The 16,858-nt window shown below is 43.9% G+C and overlaps 1 protein-coding gene across 5 annotated transcripts in view; it reads left to right on the top strand.

Moving 5' to 3' along the window:
- The window catches only part of LOC147605578 (uncharacterized), a 105,758-nt gene extending 93,470 nt beyond the window's left edge, over window positions 1-12,288 (top strand). For 2 of the 5 annotated variants that reach the window (XM_086793659.1, XM_086793657.1), the window contains 4 exons: window positions 4,234-4,359; window positions 4,441-4,539; window positions 5,546-5,855; window positions 5,992-6,520. In XM_086793659.1, the coding sequence (XP_086649785.1) occupies window positions 4,234-4,359; window positions 4,441-4,539; window positions 5,546-5,855; window positions 5,992-6,219 (763 nt within the window). In that variant the 3' untranslated portion in view covers window positions 6,220-6,520. Of the gene's footprint in view, window positions 1-4,233; window positions 4,360-4,440; window positions 4,540-5,545; window positions 5,856-5,991; window positions 6,521-11,962 lie in introns of those variants that run through there. The other 3 variants (XM_086793660.1, XM_086793658.1, XM_086793661.1) reach the window with 3 other exon arrangements.
- Window positions 12,289-16,858: the final 4,570 nt, after the last annotated feature.

Raw genomic sequence — 16,858 nt, 5'->3', positions numbered from 1 at the left:
CCATGGGGCTTAGCTGCATGACTCTATCTGACACCGTTGGCGAGTCAAAATCGACCCGGTAGTAGTGGCGCCTCAAAGGATGAATATCGGTGATCTTTACAGGCGCTCCAAGGAGGCTAGCCTGTAGAAAATCTATGAGTTGTCCACGTGCCGGGCGGCTACCAGCAATCTTGCACACCAGAGTCGAGGCCTCTAGGGATTCAACTGTCGAAGCAAGTAGCTGGAGGTCCGCATCTGAGAAGGATAGGCAAGGGACGGTAGCCTCGGTTGGGGATGACGGAGCGGCTGCCATGGAGTCCTCCTGAGGGGTGAAGACCAGAAGAGGCCGACGCTTGTGGAGTGATAAAATGCCTAAGAACTAGACAAGCTGCCAGATGAAAATGGAGGGGACGGAGAGTTGGAGCCGAAGGGAGATGGGGAAGGGGGGGACTAGAGAGGCTGCGGGTGAGGGAAGCGAGGGAGGGGGAAGGGTGGGGGGTGCAGCATGAGAGAACGAGGGGGGAGGCGTAGGCGTGGGCAGAGCGAGAGTAGGAGGGAGGCGCAGATGGAAAGAGAGGGGGCTAGGCGGACTAGAGGGGGCACACGCGGAAAGGGGGGACATTGGCGGGAAGAGGGGGGGAGAGGGGCGTAGGTAGGAGGGGGCGCAAGTGGACAGAGGGGGTGAGAGGGTGCGCAGATGGAGCTAGGGCAGCAGAGGGGGGTTGGCCTATCTTGAGCCCCTAGTGTGGTGTCTTTTGCACTTTCTTTCTTTTTTTCTCTCTTTTTTCCAGGGAATAGATCCTTCTATTAGTTACCGAGCAAAACAACCATAATGGCTAAAGTACAAACTCAGCTCCATCAAGGGCAACAAGTTTGAATTAGGTTGTCTATCAACCAATGGTGGATAATAACAGATGCTGGCATGTCATACCTATTATGCTGCTCGGTAGAAGATCTCTATCACCTCGGTGAATTTCTAAAGATTCTCCTCATCTCCTGATAGGTATGCTGCTCTGTCATTGGCAAACTCTGAATCGAGCAGCTCCTCTTGCACGTGGATGGGAAGATGCACCCCTTGGAGTCCTATCTCCTAAGCAGCAAGAAAACTGCTCATGGCCTCGGCTACAAACAAAAATAGATAAGGTGCCAAGGGACAGCCCTGTTGGACCGAGCGAGAAAGCAGAAATCTATCGCCTTTGGCTCCCTGAATGAGAACCTAGTTGTGAGATGCTGAATAAAGCCCAAAAACACCTCGGACCCACGCCTCGGGAAATCCCATCTGGCACATCGTCCCCTCCCAAAAGCCCCGTTCCACCTGTCATAGGCTTTCTCAAAATCCAAAAGGAGAACTGTAAGATCATGCTGCTTCAACCTGGCTGAAGCAATCGCCTTCCAAAAAGTGAATATGTTGTCCAAAATGCTCCATCCTAGATGAAACCCATGTGTGCCATGAATCAAATTGGGGAGGAAAGGCTGGAGGCGCCGGCTGATGGCTTTGGCTAGGATTCTGTAGGCGGTCCCTAGGAGGGTGATGGGCCTCCACTACCAAATCTCCAATCTATCACCACCCTTCTTGGGAATCAAATGAATCAATCCCTTTGACAGCCTCTCCGGGATGGAGCCCGTGGTCATAATCTCATTGTAGGCAACTTTGAAGCCGCCTTCCATGAGATCCCAACGCCGAAGAAACCAAAAGCCCATCTTCTCCCAGGCATTTGCCCTTGAGGAGTGCCGTCAAAGCCTCGGCAACCTCCTTTGAAGTAATGGGTGTCAACAGGAAATTCGGGGGAGGGGGAGGGGGGGGGGGGGCACCTCTCTTTTGTGCCGCCAAACCCGCTCACGCATGTCCAACACCTGAGAGGATAGGGGGCACCCGTGAGAAGAGAACGGAAGAAATCTGTGGCAATGGTGGGATTCTTGCAAGATTGGATGAGAGGGGTGTCTTGCCTTTATCAGGATGCTCATAGTAGCGTGCTTGCTGGTGGTGGTAGAGGTGGCGCTTCCAGAATTCTCACTCATTACGTCTATGATTCCCCTAAGCGCACCACCCCCCTGCCCCACCACCCCAACGTTGTATCTCATTGTCGCTAAGGCTATGAGCATGTTTCTTCACTGTGCTGGTAGAGTTTCAAAATTGAGGTTGCGTTTGTGCAGGGAGGAGGAGCTCTAGGACTCTGAGTTGGCTGATGATACTTATATGTTCCTAGAGGCCTCCTATTCATGTCTGCTCGTTACGGACTGCCTTGGATGAATTTTGTCTAGCGACAGGGCCCTCATAAATTGGCACAAATCTGTTGGATTTTGGGTTAATTCTCAGAGAGTTGATTGGGGTGCAGAGGTTGGCTTTACTTGGATAGAGAGAGGCTGCACTGCCAGGTATCTTGGATGCCAGGTTGGGATAGACATTTTGCTTCCGCAATGGTTTTCTCCTATGCATGAGCATAAGGAAGAAGCTTCTTCATTGGAGTTCAAGGAAGCTGGATTTGGCCTCCGAGGCTTTGGTGGTTAACCAGATGTTGCTTGCGACAGCTTGGTTTATTGCTTCATGCTAGTGCTTTGACCATGGATGTATTGGGCGACTACAGTGGTTGGTCTGCAACTTTTTATGGTTGGGATTGGATGGCACCTCACCAAAGTTGCTTGGGAGACTATTATTATTCCCAAGGAGGAAGGGCTGAATATTATAGACCTGAGATCCATTGCAAGTGGATGAGGCTGACAGGCAGCCCATTTTTTGGAATGATCTTATTAGAGATGACTTTGGCAGGTCCTTGGGTGGAGCAGGATATATGCAGTGGCCAGGTTGGGAGAGCGGTGCAGCGTCAGTTCTTGATTGGAAGACTTCAAAAGTCTCAGAGATGATCGGAGATTGACGTCCACCAAGCATCTCAGAGGGAGTCATGGAGGTATCTAGGAGATTTATGCAGCCATACCTAACCATTGGATAATTAGTACGTTTCTCGGTAAGAACCATCATTTATGGCTGGGTGTCTTTTCTAGGACAGGTGTGCCCCTTCAGGTGCCTTGCTTATGGGATCCGGAAGACAAAGGGGCTTGTGCTTTCTACTCTCTTCAGCCGAGTGGCGGCTCACTAGATGTGATATGCAAGAGATTAAACCTGGCCCTGTGCTTCATCCAGGGAGAGTAGTATTGGCCCCCCTGCGATGGTGACTCGGGCTTCTTGGCGTTTATCATTATATGGGACCCTAGTGAGTGGCAGTGGATTGTGCTGCCAACCCCATGAAGAGCTTACCTTTTTTCAACTACACTGTGCGTAATGCTTGGCTGATCTTACTTGGACAGATCCAAAGGACTTCCACTTTTAGACCACATTGGGAGGTGCACGACATTACCCCTCCCATCCAGAGGAGATTTTGGCTTTCCTACAGGAGGAGCCAGATCTCTTACTTCTTCTCGCTATTTTTACATGGTGTGTTTCCTAATCAGTGTTCCTAATCAGTGGAGAGCTATCTTTGGTGCTGATCCAACCTGTCCGAGATGCAGAGCACCTTCAGAGACAATTCATCATTGCTTATGGGAGTGCAGAGCAGCACAGAGGATCTGGGTATCTATAGCCCAGCTCTTGGGTATATTGAGGAGAGGTCCAATTTATGTTACTCGGGGTGCTATTTCTTGGCCGGCCCAGTCTGGCCCACAGATATTCTTTGAGCATAGGGATTCTGATCCTGTCATTTTGGTACATGAAGGTGTGGCCCAGAGAGGCGCACTTCAGGATATTGCTTAGTCACATTATACACCACCCTCGCAGAGCATTGGACACCACTTGGGAGATCATTGCCAGCATCACAATGGGAAGATTTGGAAAGCCAGATGCACAGAGGCTTTGGAGGGCACTCATATATATGATGCTCAGTGTATATGCAGCATATGTAGTGATATCGTTCACTCTTATGGTCACATGAGCCCGCACAGAGGGTCCATCTAGAGCTGCACAAGAAAAACAAAACATGCTTATGAGAGTGGGATCATGGTGTTTTCTTCTCTTTGACCCTGAAGGGACTCTCTTGGCAGCATAATGCCCCAGATCTCCCTTTATTCTGAGATGAGTACTTTTCCGGCTTATAGCCATGATTTTGTAATGTTTCACTCATACTTAATAGAAGTCTATTTCTTTGGGTGTGGGGGACTTTTGGTGGCTTGCAATCTTGCATATGATATTTTCTTGTAATTTACAGTCTTTTCAAATTTCTACCTTGGTTTCATCTTAACAATCTATTATCTTTGATTTTGAAGCTGGGAGAAAACCTTTCCCAAAAGACTTGGTGCAGAACTTGGCTGCCCAACAACTGATGCCAACCTAGGTCAAGGTTTGCAAGTGCTTGTCGAGTCGAAGCCTAAGATTCGCCAATCATATGCAAGGTATTGCTATATAACTGTGTCATAAGCTATAATACAAACCAACGAGCTGACAAAGACAAGTCAACATGTGTGATGATGCAGGGAAGGTTCCCATCAATCATTGGCATATGATCTCTTTACAGGTGAACATTTTGCAGGGGGTCTACCTACTATATCAAGCAGAGAGCCCCTATGTTGCAGGTACTGGGTAAACTCCAACTCAATCCTTCAACAATCCCTTTTAACAATAATTCAGTTTTCTAAAAACATTAGTTTTGAAATCAAGGAAAACAAGCCCAAGTCAGATGTTGTTACTTTACACTTGGCCATGTCTCTACCCAGAGTGCTTCTATTGAGGACACATTCCTATGATGAGGATTTCTTGCATTTTTGGATTTCAAGGCCTTTAGCACGAGTAGCTCTTCCTATGACAACATATTTAGGAAGTCATGGCCGTATATGAGCATCCTGCATGTCATAGAAGGGACCTTGGAGGAATGAAGAAAACTATGGAATAGGATCCCTTGTAACATGTGAAGGTGCTTAACAGTTAGGGTTAGGGTTTGGAGGTACTGCAAAACAGAAAACGTGGGAAGCAGAGAGAGAGTGAACACGACTCTAGTATTCAGTATGATGAAAAGTGAAGTACAATAGCCACATAATGAAGTGACCTAAAAGATGTGTTCACATGTCCGGCCATAAGTGTGCCAGGTGGACCAAATCACTTATAAACAATTATAAGTGAAACTAAGCTAAACTGGGGGAAAAAACCTCCACTAACTGAAGTAAAAAGTGCCCACTTCTTGTGGCACACCTAGCACTACTTCTGGTAGTACTTAGATACACTATTTCATGATGGACATTTTCAGTTGTATATACCATCTTTTTATGATGTTATTTTGTCTGCACTTTTTTCATCATTGTACTCCGCATAATGTAATTAGTGCTCTGCACTCTTTTCATCATTGTACTCCGCATAATGTAATCAGTGCATACCTGCATCTTTCCATAATGTAATAACCACATCATGCATACTTCCCATATATGTAATCCTCAAGGCAACCTACTTTATCTTCTTCACCGAGGACGGTGAGCAAAATGGAAGGAGAGGAAACAGTCTGCATAGGGGGGGGGTCTGCATATAACATTACTGATGGAAGCCTTCTTTATGGTATTGCACATTGATTCGTGTTTTTTCTGCCTTCAGCTATGCAGAGCAAGCTGCTGCAGTCAATAAACAAAAGCATCAATTGGGCATTGCAAGTATACTAACCCCACAGCCTCGAAAGTTATCCCCCATCAAAAACATGGATAGAAGCACAAAAGTGGTTTCTTTGATCCCCTTGAATGCAGAGACGTTTCCAATGCAACCATCAACAACAGATACACCTGAATTATGCACAGTGAACTCAAAAGAAGAGGCTTCAAACACGGTGACTCAAAAACAGTGTCCTCCAACTTCAAGCAATGCTCGAGCACAGCCCTTGGAGGCTAAATCTATTGGCAAAGTTTGTGAGGTACAATCCAATGTGATGGAACCCAATTACTTTTGTTTGAGTAAGGGTTTTACACAGGCTCAAGGCAAGCATTAATGAAAGAGCTAGGATGAGATTGTTGATTCTTCGTGATTTTCTTGAATCCATGCGTAAGCAGGGAACTGTTGAGCAGGGAGAAACCAATTTGACACTAAAGAAACCCAAACAAGCTTTGGTGATGCCACACAGAGCTCTTATTTCAATGGTTGGTGACAATAACCAGCAAATCCCTGCACTTCCAAGGTTTGCAAAGCAGCAAATGTTGTTTGAACATAGAGTTTCATTTTTGCATACAATCCCATCCCTTTGTGCTCAATCACACCCCACACACAATGTACATATGTAGGTACACATGCATGTATGTATTGTATGCTATGTATGCATGTATGTATACAACATACATGTGTGTGTGTGTGTGTGTGTGTGTGTGTGTGTGTGTGTATGTGTGATTAAGCACAAAGGCCTTCATCCGCAAAATTTCCACGTTACTTCGCCTTCGTTTCCCTAACTCTTTTTTTGGGAAACACTTTTGGCTTTTTGGCATACTCCCTATAACCACGGTCCATTACTCTTTACTTTTGTACTGGGTCAGATATTGGGCTTTCTGGACCATATGGCAGGATCACAACATGAGATATTTTGGGAAACCGTTTTTGCAATCTTATCAGTATTTTAGAAGCTTCTTACGGCAATCTGTTTATGATGCTTGCCACCAAGGAGATCTTCATCAGTCATGCCTGGAAATAGTTTCTCTTTGCTTCTGATTTCTCGTTGAGGCTCTCCGTTTTGGAGACTCTCATGTAAATTTCTTTGATAATATACTGTTCATGGATTTACCAAAAAAAAAAATGTGTGTGTGTGTGTGTGTGTGTGTGTGTATGTGACATGTATGGTGTGTGAGGCTTGGTCGGTGCGAGCTCTGAGAGTGTGTTGAGTGACCTGTGTTTTTTTGACGTGCATCTGTGTGTGATCACGTGCACCCGTGTGTGCTGTGTGTGTGTTCACGTGTGTACGGTGTGCAGCAGCCAATCGCCAACAGCAGGCAGTCGTCACCCTCAGCAGATAGTCGCATCAGTAGGCCGCTCAGCAGAGATACGTTTGTGATCGTCAGCCGCTTGCAGTATCACTTGTGCAGTAGTTCGACATCTTTATGTCTACTTCTTCAGAGCAAATTTTCTCCTACAAATGCAAGAAAGACATGGGGAATCGGGTATATGAAAATGGCGGATGTTTGCATGAGAGTTTATCAGAAGAATTTGCTCAAGCAAGGAAGACATGGGAGGGTCCCTTGCCAAACCTGAAATTTCAGATTCCAGCGTAGGATCTCATGGACCCAATGAAGCAATATGTGCAAAATGCAGTCATTTTTTCCCTGGCAAGATGCCTTCAGCCCAAGATGTGGCTCAGTTGGATGGTCTCCGTCCTGAAAAAACATGCTGTGCAAGAAGTTTTCTTTGGTGCTCGCGGATTTTATGAGGTCTTGCTTTCGGACAATGATGCAAAAAATCAGCTGTTGGAAATGTCTCCTCTTATGTTCAACAGAGATGGTGCATGTGTTGCCCTGGTCGCTCACAAGGGATTTCCAAAGTTTGATAAGACATAAATGTCCAGTATGGGTCAAGGTTGTCGACTTTCCCCGCACGTGGAGACACTTGATTCTTGGAATTGCGGCAGGATTGGGGAAAGTTGTTTGTCCCCCCCCAAAATGAATTGAAACATGAATCGATTTTGCATCTTGTGGGGTACTGACACCCACCCTTCCAGGTATTGACTCAAGGGACCTTGTGATAGGAGAAAGGCCTTTCAAATTAAAATGGGGAAAATTTGCAGGCGCATGTTTCCAATGTGGGAAATTTGGACATATGCAGTCAGAATGTCCCGAACCACAATTGCAGTCGCCTCCCACGGCTATCCCTAAAGAGCCAGATCTTGTTACAGCAAGACACAATATCCAACAAAAGGCTAAATCGCCAGATGTTACACAAACTCAGAACAATGTAAATGAAAAAAGGCAAAAGAAAGCAAACCTCGGTCTCTCAACCAATAACTCTAGCGTCTACCTCAAAACAAAAGGGCAAAATGCAGGTCTCAGAGGCTTCAGAGGGTTGGACCTTGCCACAAAATCCTCTTAAAGCAAAGCGACCAATAATTGAAAGAAATTATATGGTTCCTATGTCTGATGGCAAGCAAGCAAATGTCTATGTGAATAAGGGAGATGGTGGTATAACCATTGCTGATGCTTGGGCAAAAATTGCAAAAGGCACAGATAAGGATGTCCTCACAGTTTCAGGACAACAGTCATATCTTGGGGAGCATTCTGATGCTTACTTTCAAGATGATCTTGGTAATGATGTTTTGGATCCGGGTGATGTTCCCATGAACACCGCCTGATGTTCTATAATTACAGTTTCATGTCCTTGTACATACATTGCATTGTATATACATGAGTGCACTAATCAAATGCATGACATATAATGTCTGTGGGTTGTGCAAACCTGAAAAATGGCGACTTTTGTGGTCTTATATTGCTAGCATGAAACCAGATGTGATATCTTTGCAAGAGCACAATCAACATGAATTTACTGGTCAATTGGGTTACTTTGCCGGATATAGTATGAAGCACGGGGGATTACTCCGGTGTGCTTATCATGGTCCGAAATGAATTACACGCAACTCTTGCATTCAATGATCCACACAACGTTAGCCAACAGGGCTGCCTTATGGGCTGAAATTAGAGATTATCCATGGTTGCACAATGCCTTTATTTGTGGTGATTTCAATAATGCACCCTCGTTGGGAGATAATTCCTTGGGGCACTCACATATGTTGGCTTTGGAAAAGGTTGCTTAGGCAAACATGGTTGGTGAAATACATGCACTAGATTTATGGCTACATGTCAGACGAAGGATGCCTGCTTACACTTTCTCGCATTTGGCCATATTTTCTTACCGTGCTAGGTTGGACAGATGGTACTTGTTAAATGCAAATCACCATGATGATTTTGTTTGCAAAATGTGGATTGACCATGCATTGCAACTATCAGATCATGCTCCACTATTGATGGGTCTCTATTTTGGACTGCCAATAGATGATATGCCCTTGTATAACAAACGCCTGTTGCAAATAAACAATAGCTATCTCTTACACGACCGCTTCCAACAAATGGTGAAGGATATCATACCTCCGCTAGCTGCTCAGATGCTTCAAAATCTAGATGTTGCGTGGTATAGATTTGTGATCCATATGCAAGCTGTTATTCAAGATTATGGTAGAAGCTTTTTGTATGAACAAAGGCAAATGGTAATAGAAGCCAAAGTCAAATGTCAGGTCTTGCAAGAACTGGCTGATGCACGCCCATTACAACCTACTGATGAGGAAGAAGCTCTTTGTATTGCTAAAGAACAATTGGCTACAAATGACAAGAGAAAACTAGAAAAATGGAAAGTAAGAGCCAAGGAGAAATGCTTGCAAGATAAGGGCTGCTCCTCTAAACGATTCTTCCGACAGCTTCATCATGCCCGACAAAAAGAAAACATTAAGAGGGTTAAAATGGATACTGTAAGATGGACATCCACAAAACAAGGACTTGCAGATGCATATGCAGCTCACTTTGCAGCATTCTTTGCTGCTCCGCAGTCCCCTTCGCGCTGCAAATGTAGGGAAGCCTTATTGGTTCATGTACATCCATTCATGTACATCCAATACTGTCCCTAGATGATGTGTGTATTATGGAAATGCCCTTTATTGAAGCAGAATTACAGCAGGCTTTGCATGACATGGGGAGATGAAAAGCCCTCGGTTGGAATGGACTAACGGTGGAATTCTTTGTGCAATTCTGGTACCAATTGAAAGTGCCGTTGCTATATATGATAAATCTTGCATGGGAAAATTGGGAATTGCCTTCTTCCTGGAGAGACGGAATGTCAAAACTCTTTCCTAAAAAGAGCTTGTGTGAGTCTTTTGCAGATTGGAGACCTATCACACTCATGCCAGTGGTATATAAAAACTGGTTGCAAAAATGTTGGTTAACCGCCTCAAGGACTCTTTCTATACCGGTTTGCATCCAGCCCAATATGGGTTTGTGCCTCGCAGACACATTATGGACAACATTGCGAATGCGTATATTGGCATTGAGTATGCTAAATACACAGAACAAGATGTGCTTTTGATGCAAATAGATATTGAAAAGGCTTTTGACAAAATCGACTAGGACTTTGTGGCAGAAACCATGCGTCATATGGGCTTCGGTCGCAAAATGAGAAATATTGTTTACTAGCTTTATCAAGATAGCCAGGCATCAGGTATTGTGGATGGAGAACTCACAGAGGCATGGAGCTTAGGCAAATCGGTATGCCAAGGATGCCCCTTGAGTGCGTCACTATATGCCATTTCCACGCATCCACTGCTTTTACATATGGATCACCTTCTCGCCACACATACTTTGCATGCGCTAGTTTTGCCATCAAGTGATCAACTTGTGGGACGGATAGGCATATGTAGATGATTCCTTCTTTCTGCCTAGAAATCATCCGGATGATCTCAAGTCCGTAATGGAAGCACTTGACCTCTTCGCATGTGCGGCAAGCCTCAAAGTCAATTTTAGGAAATCCAAACTCTTGCCACTCAAAATTGAAGCTTGGCATGCTCATATATGGCTAGGGCAAATAATTGAGCCTTCACAGATTGTGCGTCATTTGGGATATCCGCTAGCATGGAACACTACTGCTAATGCACAGGCAAACTGGATATTACAGTGCATAAAAGGGAAATTGTACTACTGGAAGCTTTCCACTTGTCCTCTGCATGTGTGCCTCCAAATAGTGCAATCCATACTCATTGCATATATCAGTTCTTTTTACCTCTTCTATTTTGGCCAAGGGATCGGATTGATGCCTTTATGTTGGAAATATTAGAGTTCTTTTGGAAATCAAAACACCATAAAATAGCACTCAGGCTATTGTGAAACTACAAAGAGAAGCAGAAGAATCGAAAGGGTTGATAGAAATTCAGATGAGGGCAAAGGACAAAGCATACATTGGACTGCGGCTCTTGCCCGCCCATTGGCTCACACAACCAAGGAAAGCTTTCTTTTTGGCAAAAAGGGCATAATTGAGATCCATGATGTAGTGCACCAGGTTGGAAACATTAAGTCCTTCCCTATGGCTCGATGTAGTTTTGGATTGGGTAGGTCCTCCTTTGCACCAATACCACCGCTTTGTATGCATGACCACCTGGCTTGATTGGAAAGTTTTGGGGGTGCCTTTGGATATTATATCGGCCAAGAATTTATATGTGAGGCTACAGCCACCACCATGAATTATGCATGTATGTAATGATCTGAGGAACTTACAAAAACCATTATTATGGTGGAGGAAATGTTTAAGAGAGATCTGGAGGAGCAGTTTGCCATTGAAAGAACACATGTTCCTTTGGAGATGCATGCTTGGAGTTCTCCTAGTGGGTGTGCTTCTGCACTCACGGCGTATCTATGCCTCGTCATGCCGCCACTGTGGTGCACAGACTAAGACGGTGTTGCACCTTCTTTGGTCCTGTCCACATTCCAGACTACTTCTAGACAGGGATTTAGCTTGCTTGCGCCTTAGATTTCCCGCACACTTTTTTGGAAAACAATTTTGGATATTTGGAGTGTTGACAGTTGCACTCCGGCCTTATGTTGCATTCTTCTCTTGGGTACAATTCTGGGCTGTGTGGACAATTTGGACCAGCCAGAACCAATTCATGTTCGGACAACATATGTCAAAAACCTTCTCCTTCTTCAGGCTCTCCTTGCGACAGACACTGCATTGTTGTTACACGAGCCAGGATGTTGATTTACAGACTCTCTCTCTTGTCTTTGACTGTTTCTAAGGAACTCTAGTATGGGTCCTTTTAGGACTCATCATTGTTACAGTGCATATTTCTCCGTGGGTTTTCACCTCGCACTGAGGTTTCCCACTAGTAATATATCATTACTATAAAAAAAATGTGTGGTGTGTGTGTGTGTGCATGTACATTTGTAATGCATGTCTGCATGTATTGAAAATCTGAATTTCTTTTGATGACTATCTAACCATGATTGTGCATTGCAGAATCTTAAAACCCAAACGTATTATTCCGAGGCCATTTAAGCTACGCATTTATGAGGAGCAGCAATGTGCTGATCTTCATGCTGTTCAATTTCTAAGCTGATTCAATAAAGTAGTACAGCATGACAAGAATCTTTAGGCTCTCCTTGCGACAGACACTGCATTGTTGTTATGCGAGCCAGGATGTTGATTTGCAGATTTTCTCTCTTTTCTTTGACTGTTTCTAAGGAACTCTAGTATGGGTCTTTTTAGGACTCATCATTGTACAGTGCATATTTCTTCGTGGGTTTTCACCTCACATTGAGGTTTCCCACTAGTAATATATCATTACTAAAAAAAAATGTGTGTGTGTGTGTGTGTGTGTGTGTGTGTGTGTGTGTTGTTTAGCTGTGTGTGTGTGTGTGTCCAAATACACTAAGCAGGATGTACTCATTTTGCAGGTTGATATTGAGAAAGCTTTTGATTCTGTGCATTGGGACTATATAGCTATCACTATGAGTTCTCTTGGTTTCGGTGCAAAGTGGCAAAATATTGTGTATTGGCTCTATAATGACAGTGATGCTTCTTTGATTTTGAGCTCTTCTCTATCAGATTCTTGGAAATTGGGACGTTCAGTTCGCCAGGGTTGTCCGCTTAGTTCCTTGTTGTTTGCTATTGCCACACATCCTTTTCTTTGCTATTTGGATTTTTTGCAAGCCATTCATGAAGTGCATGGCTTACAGCTTCCTGCTGGGCATACTTTCCTGGCTCAGGCTTATGTTGATGATTCTTTTTTTATGCCCAAGAATACGCAACAAGATCTTCAGTGATTAATGAAGGCTTTGGAACTTTTTGGTCTGGCTACTGGTTTGAAAGTAAACTTCCGTAAGTCTACCTTGCTTGCGCTTAGTGTACAGCAATGGCATCATGTATTATGGCCCGGTGGAATACCTCCTGCTGGACATATCGTTCGTCATTTGGGTTACCCTTTGGGTTGGCAGCTGTCATCTTCACAAATGATTCAATGGGTTATGCTAAAATTGAATCGCAAAATTGATTATTGGCAGCTTTCCACTTGGCCTCTTCATGTACGTCTCAGGATAGTGCAGGCTATTGTGATGGCTTACATACAGTTCTTTCTTCCATTGATTATGTGGAGGAAAGCTGATATAGATCGGTTTATGTCTCTGGCAATGGCAATTGTGTGGAAAACTCAACATCGTAAAAAGGGTCTTCGTCTTTTGTCAATGCCAGAGATGTGTTCTCCAAAGATACATGGTGGCTTGAACATATTGAATATTCATTTTCATGTGCTTGCTCGTAAATCCACTTTGCTGTTGGAATTTGTACAACAGCGCCAGCCATGGGCTATTATGTTGGGTCATATGTGTATGTCTATGTCTTCACCTGCTTTTGGAAAGTGGACTGTTACGTATTGGGATGCAATTTTCAGCCATTTCAATGGAAAGATTGTCGGCTGCCCTCTTTCATCTAAGTTAATTTTTGCCTGGAAACAGATTACGCAATATCTTTTTTGGAATCCGAGGCTTAATGCGCATTCTTCTTCGCTTCGCCTTGAGAGTATTCATTGGTCGAAGGCTTTTGATGTACCCTTGGCTCTACGTGAGCCTAGGAAGGCATATTTCCTTTCAAAGAAAGGAGTTTATCTTATTGATGATGTTTTGGATGCTACTGGCCATGTGCTTTCTTTTGTGGTTGCCGCCAGGAAATTTGGTCTGGGGATGCATTATAGATCAATCTGGCAGCTTATTCGAGAGCTTCTTGCTCCTTTTGAACCAATTGCAGATTTGGATCGTTCTGATCGTTTGGTTGATTGGAGCCTTAAAAGAGAACAACCTGCACGAGGCCCTTTATCAATGGCTAAACTTTCGGTTCATTCGATATATCATTTCTTGTTGCCTGCCTCTTGGGTTCAAGAACATGCAAATCAGATTTGGCATCTTCATAAAAGTCAGGCTTGGTGGAAACAGCGGCTTCATTCTCTTTGGAAATGCAGTCTTCCTTTGAAAAGTAGACTTTTTTTATGGAGATGCTTGATTGGAGTCTTGCCAGTTGGCCTTTTCTTGGCTAGGCGACTTTTGGCACCTTCAACTTGTCATAGTTGTGGTGCTTCTCAAGAGATAGTCTTTCATCTTTTGTGGAGTTGTCCTCTCACCAGGACTTTATTGGATCGGATTGCTGCACGTTTGAGAGCCCGCTTCCGACAGGCACCCTTTGGGAAATACTTTTGGATCTTCGGTCTTCTCCCTTCACCCCTTAGATCCTATAAAGTCTTCTTTGATTGGGTTTGCTATTGGGCTTTATGGACTACCTGGGAGTCTTGCAACAGGATAGTTTTTGCTGGGCCTCATTTGGATGCTTACTCATTCTTCCGTTCCTCTCTTCAGCAATCTTTATATGACTGTCTCTCTCTTCATGAGATTGACTCATCTCTGTATGCTCTTTTTACAGATTGTTTTTAGATGTTTAACTATGTTCACACTGAACACAGAGCTTTTTTTTTTATTCGCATCAGCAGAAGTCAGTTTCAGCATTTCAACAAATAGAGCTTCTTTTTGATTCGCATCAGCAGGAATTTTTTAGGCTACTGTATACAGCATACAGCTTTCATAAAAAAAAAAGTTGTTTGGCAGTGTTGTACAGACTTTACTCTTGCAATTATGTCTGAGACTGTTGTGACCTATGCTCGCCGGGATAATGCTGCAGACAGTAACAAGAGGCAGCATATACTGCAATTGAATCTGTCACCATGATTAAGCAAGATTCATCGGATGCACAGTTTGTATATGAGGCTTTATGTGAGGACTTTGTAGACAGTCGTGTCAAATGGAAGGACCCGCCTCCTTCTTTCAGTTATAAGATTAAATTGCCGACGATTGTGTCTCCTCTGCGTAGATACTCAGAGAAAGGGATTATCCTCTTCTTTCCGGGCAAAATGCCTTCTGCGCAAGAAGTAGCTCAATGGATTCAGTCCATTCTAGGTGGACCCTTTGTAGATGGAGTTCACTTTGCAGCAAGGGGTTTTTATGATGTATTACTATCTGATGGTCAATATAAGCAGCAGATGCTTGAAACTTCTCCCCTTATGTTTGGTATACAGTTGGTACATGTGTTACCTTGGTCCCCGACCCAGGACTATCAGTCCTTGATTAGGCATCGTTGTCTTGTTTGGGTCGAGGTCGTGGATTTTCCGGAATATTTGAGGGAACATTTGCCAGGTATAGCAGCCACTCTGGGCAAAGTGGTTTGTGCACCTCGTCCTACAGGAAACAAAAACAGATTTTGCATCTTGTGGGATACGGACCATGAGCAACCACCTGCAATTGCTGTTGAAGTAGAAAATGTGCGTGGCATGGGTGCACGTTATTTTAAATTAAATTGGGGAGTCTTTGCAGGTGCTTGTTTCACTTGTCATAAGTTTGGGCATATGGCTTCTGAATGTCCTTCTCTGCTGCATCCTCCGCCGTTATCTGCTGTACCTCCCATTTCAGCGAATGTGCAGCCTACTCAAGTTAAAGAGATACCAACAAATCAAGCCACTCGAAATACTCAAAAGGAGAAAGAGAAAGGAAAAGCTAAAGTTATTCCACAAGTTGTTTCTTCTTTGGCCGTGCCTAATCAATCCAAGGATAAAGGAAAAGATAAAATATCTTCGGCTGAATGGAAAACTCCGAAAAAAGCTACTATGGTTCGTCGTGCTCCCATTCCTTCACGTAATTGGACTGCATCTGCCACTATTGCACAGTCTTCCACTTCTTCGACTATGCTTTCTAGAATATGGTCGGATGTAGTTCGAGGTGCTTCCTCGAGTATGGATGCCGATGTAAATGCTTTGGATATGTGTGTTGATACGAATATGCATGAGTCTCTCTTGATTCAAGGCGAGGGCTCTGTCCCTGATTCAGTTGTTGTTATGCAGCATTGATTTTTGCTGGCTGTTCACTGTATATACCTTTGTACAGATTTGATGTTTGATGCTCCAATAAAATGTCTTTCGTACAATATTAGAGGACTTTGTGATCCTGGTAAATTTAGGTTGTTTTGGCACTATGTACATAAAATGCAACCTCATCTGGTGTGTGTGCAAGAACACAATCAGCATACCTTAGTGGGTCAATCAGGTCACTTTGCTGGTTATGATATATTTTATGCGGGCACTCAGCATTACTCGGGAGTTTTTATGCTCGTTAAGCATGATCTGCAACCAATGTTGGCCTACAATGATTCTGCTGGCAGACGGATGGTCATTCAATGTTCATTGTATGGACAAATTTATGAATTTGCAGCAGTTTATGCGCCACAAAGCTCAGCTAATAGGGCAAATATATGGTCACAAATGTTGGCTTATCCCTGGCTCCATAATGCATTCCTTTGTGGAGATTTTAATAATGCTCCATCTCCTGAATTTAATTCCACTGGAAGAACTCATATGCTTGGAGCTGAACGCAGAACATGGAATGATTTGCTCTCTTCCTGCAATATTTTGGACCTATGGCAGCATGTATTCCCTTGTCTGCAAGGGTTTACCTTTAATCACAATGCTTTTCCACATATCTGGACACGTCTGGATCGCTGGTACTTGTTACATGCAGACCAATACGATGATTTTGTTTGCAAGCTATGGATTGATCGCTCCATGTTACTCTCTGATCATTCTCCTTTATGGTTAGGCCTTTATTTTGATATGCCACAGGATGTTTCTACTCTTCAGAAACATAGGCTGTTGCTTTTAAACAACAGTTATCTTGTGCATGCTGATTTCGAGGAAATGGTTTTGCAAGCCATTGAGCCTTTGCCCCTTCAAATGCATGAGGATATTGACATTGCTTGGTTTCAATTTGTTCAGCACATGCAGGCTGTGATCTGTGATTATGGTCGTTATTACATGGCCGACTTGCG

This window comes from Cibotium barometz, chromosome 59 (assembly GCF_041138505.1).
Source record: "Cibotium barometz isolate CiBa-2024 chromosome 59, ASM4113850v1, whole genome shotgun sequence".
NCBI lineage: Eukaryota > Viridiplantae > Streptophyta > Polypodiopsida > Cyatheales > Cibotiaceae > Cibotium > Cibotium barometz.
Note: the sequence above shows the minus strand (reverse complement) of the source record. Positions and strands in the feature narration are given on the sequence as shown.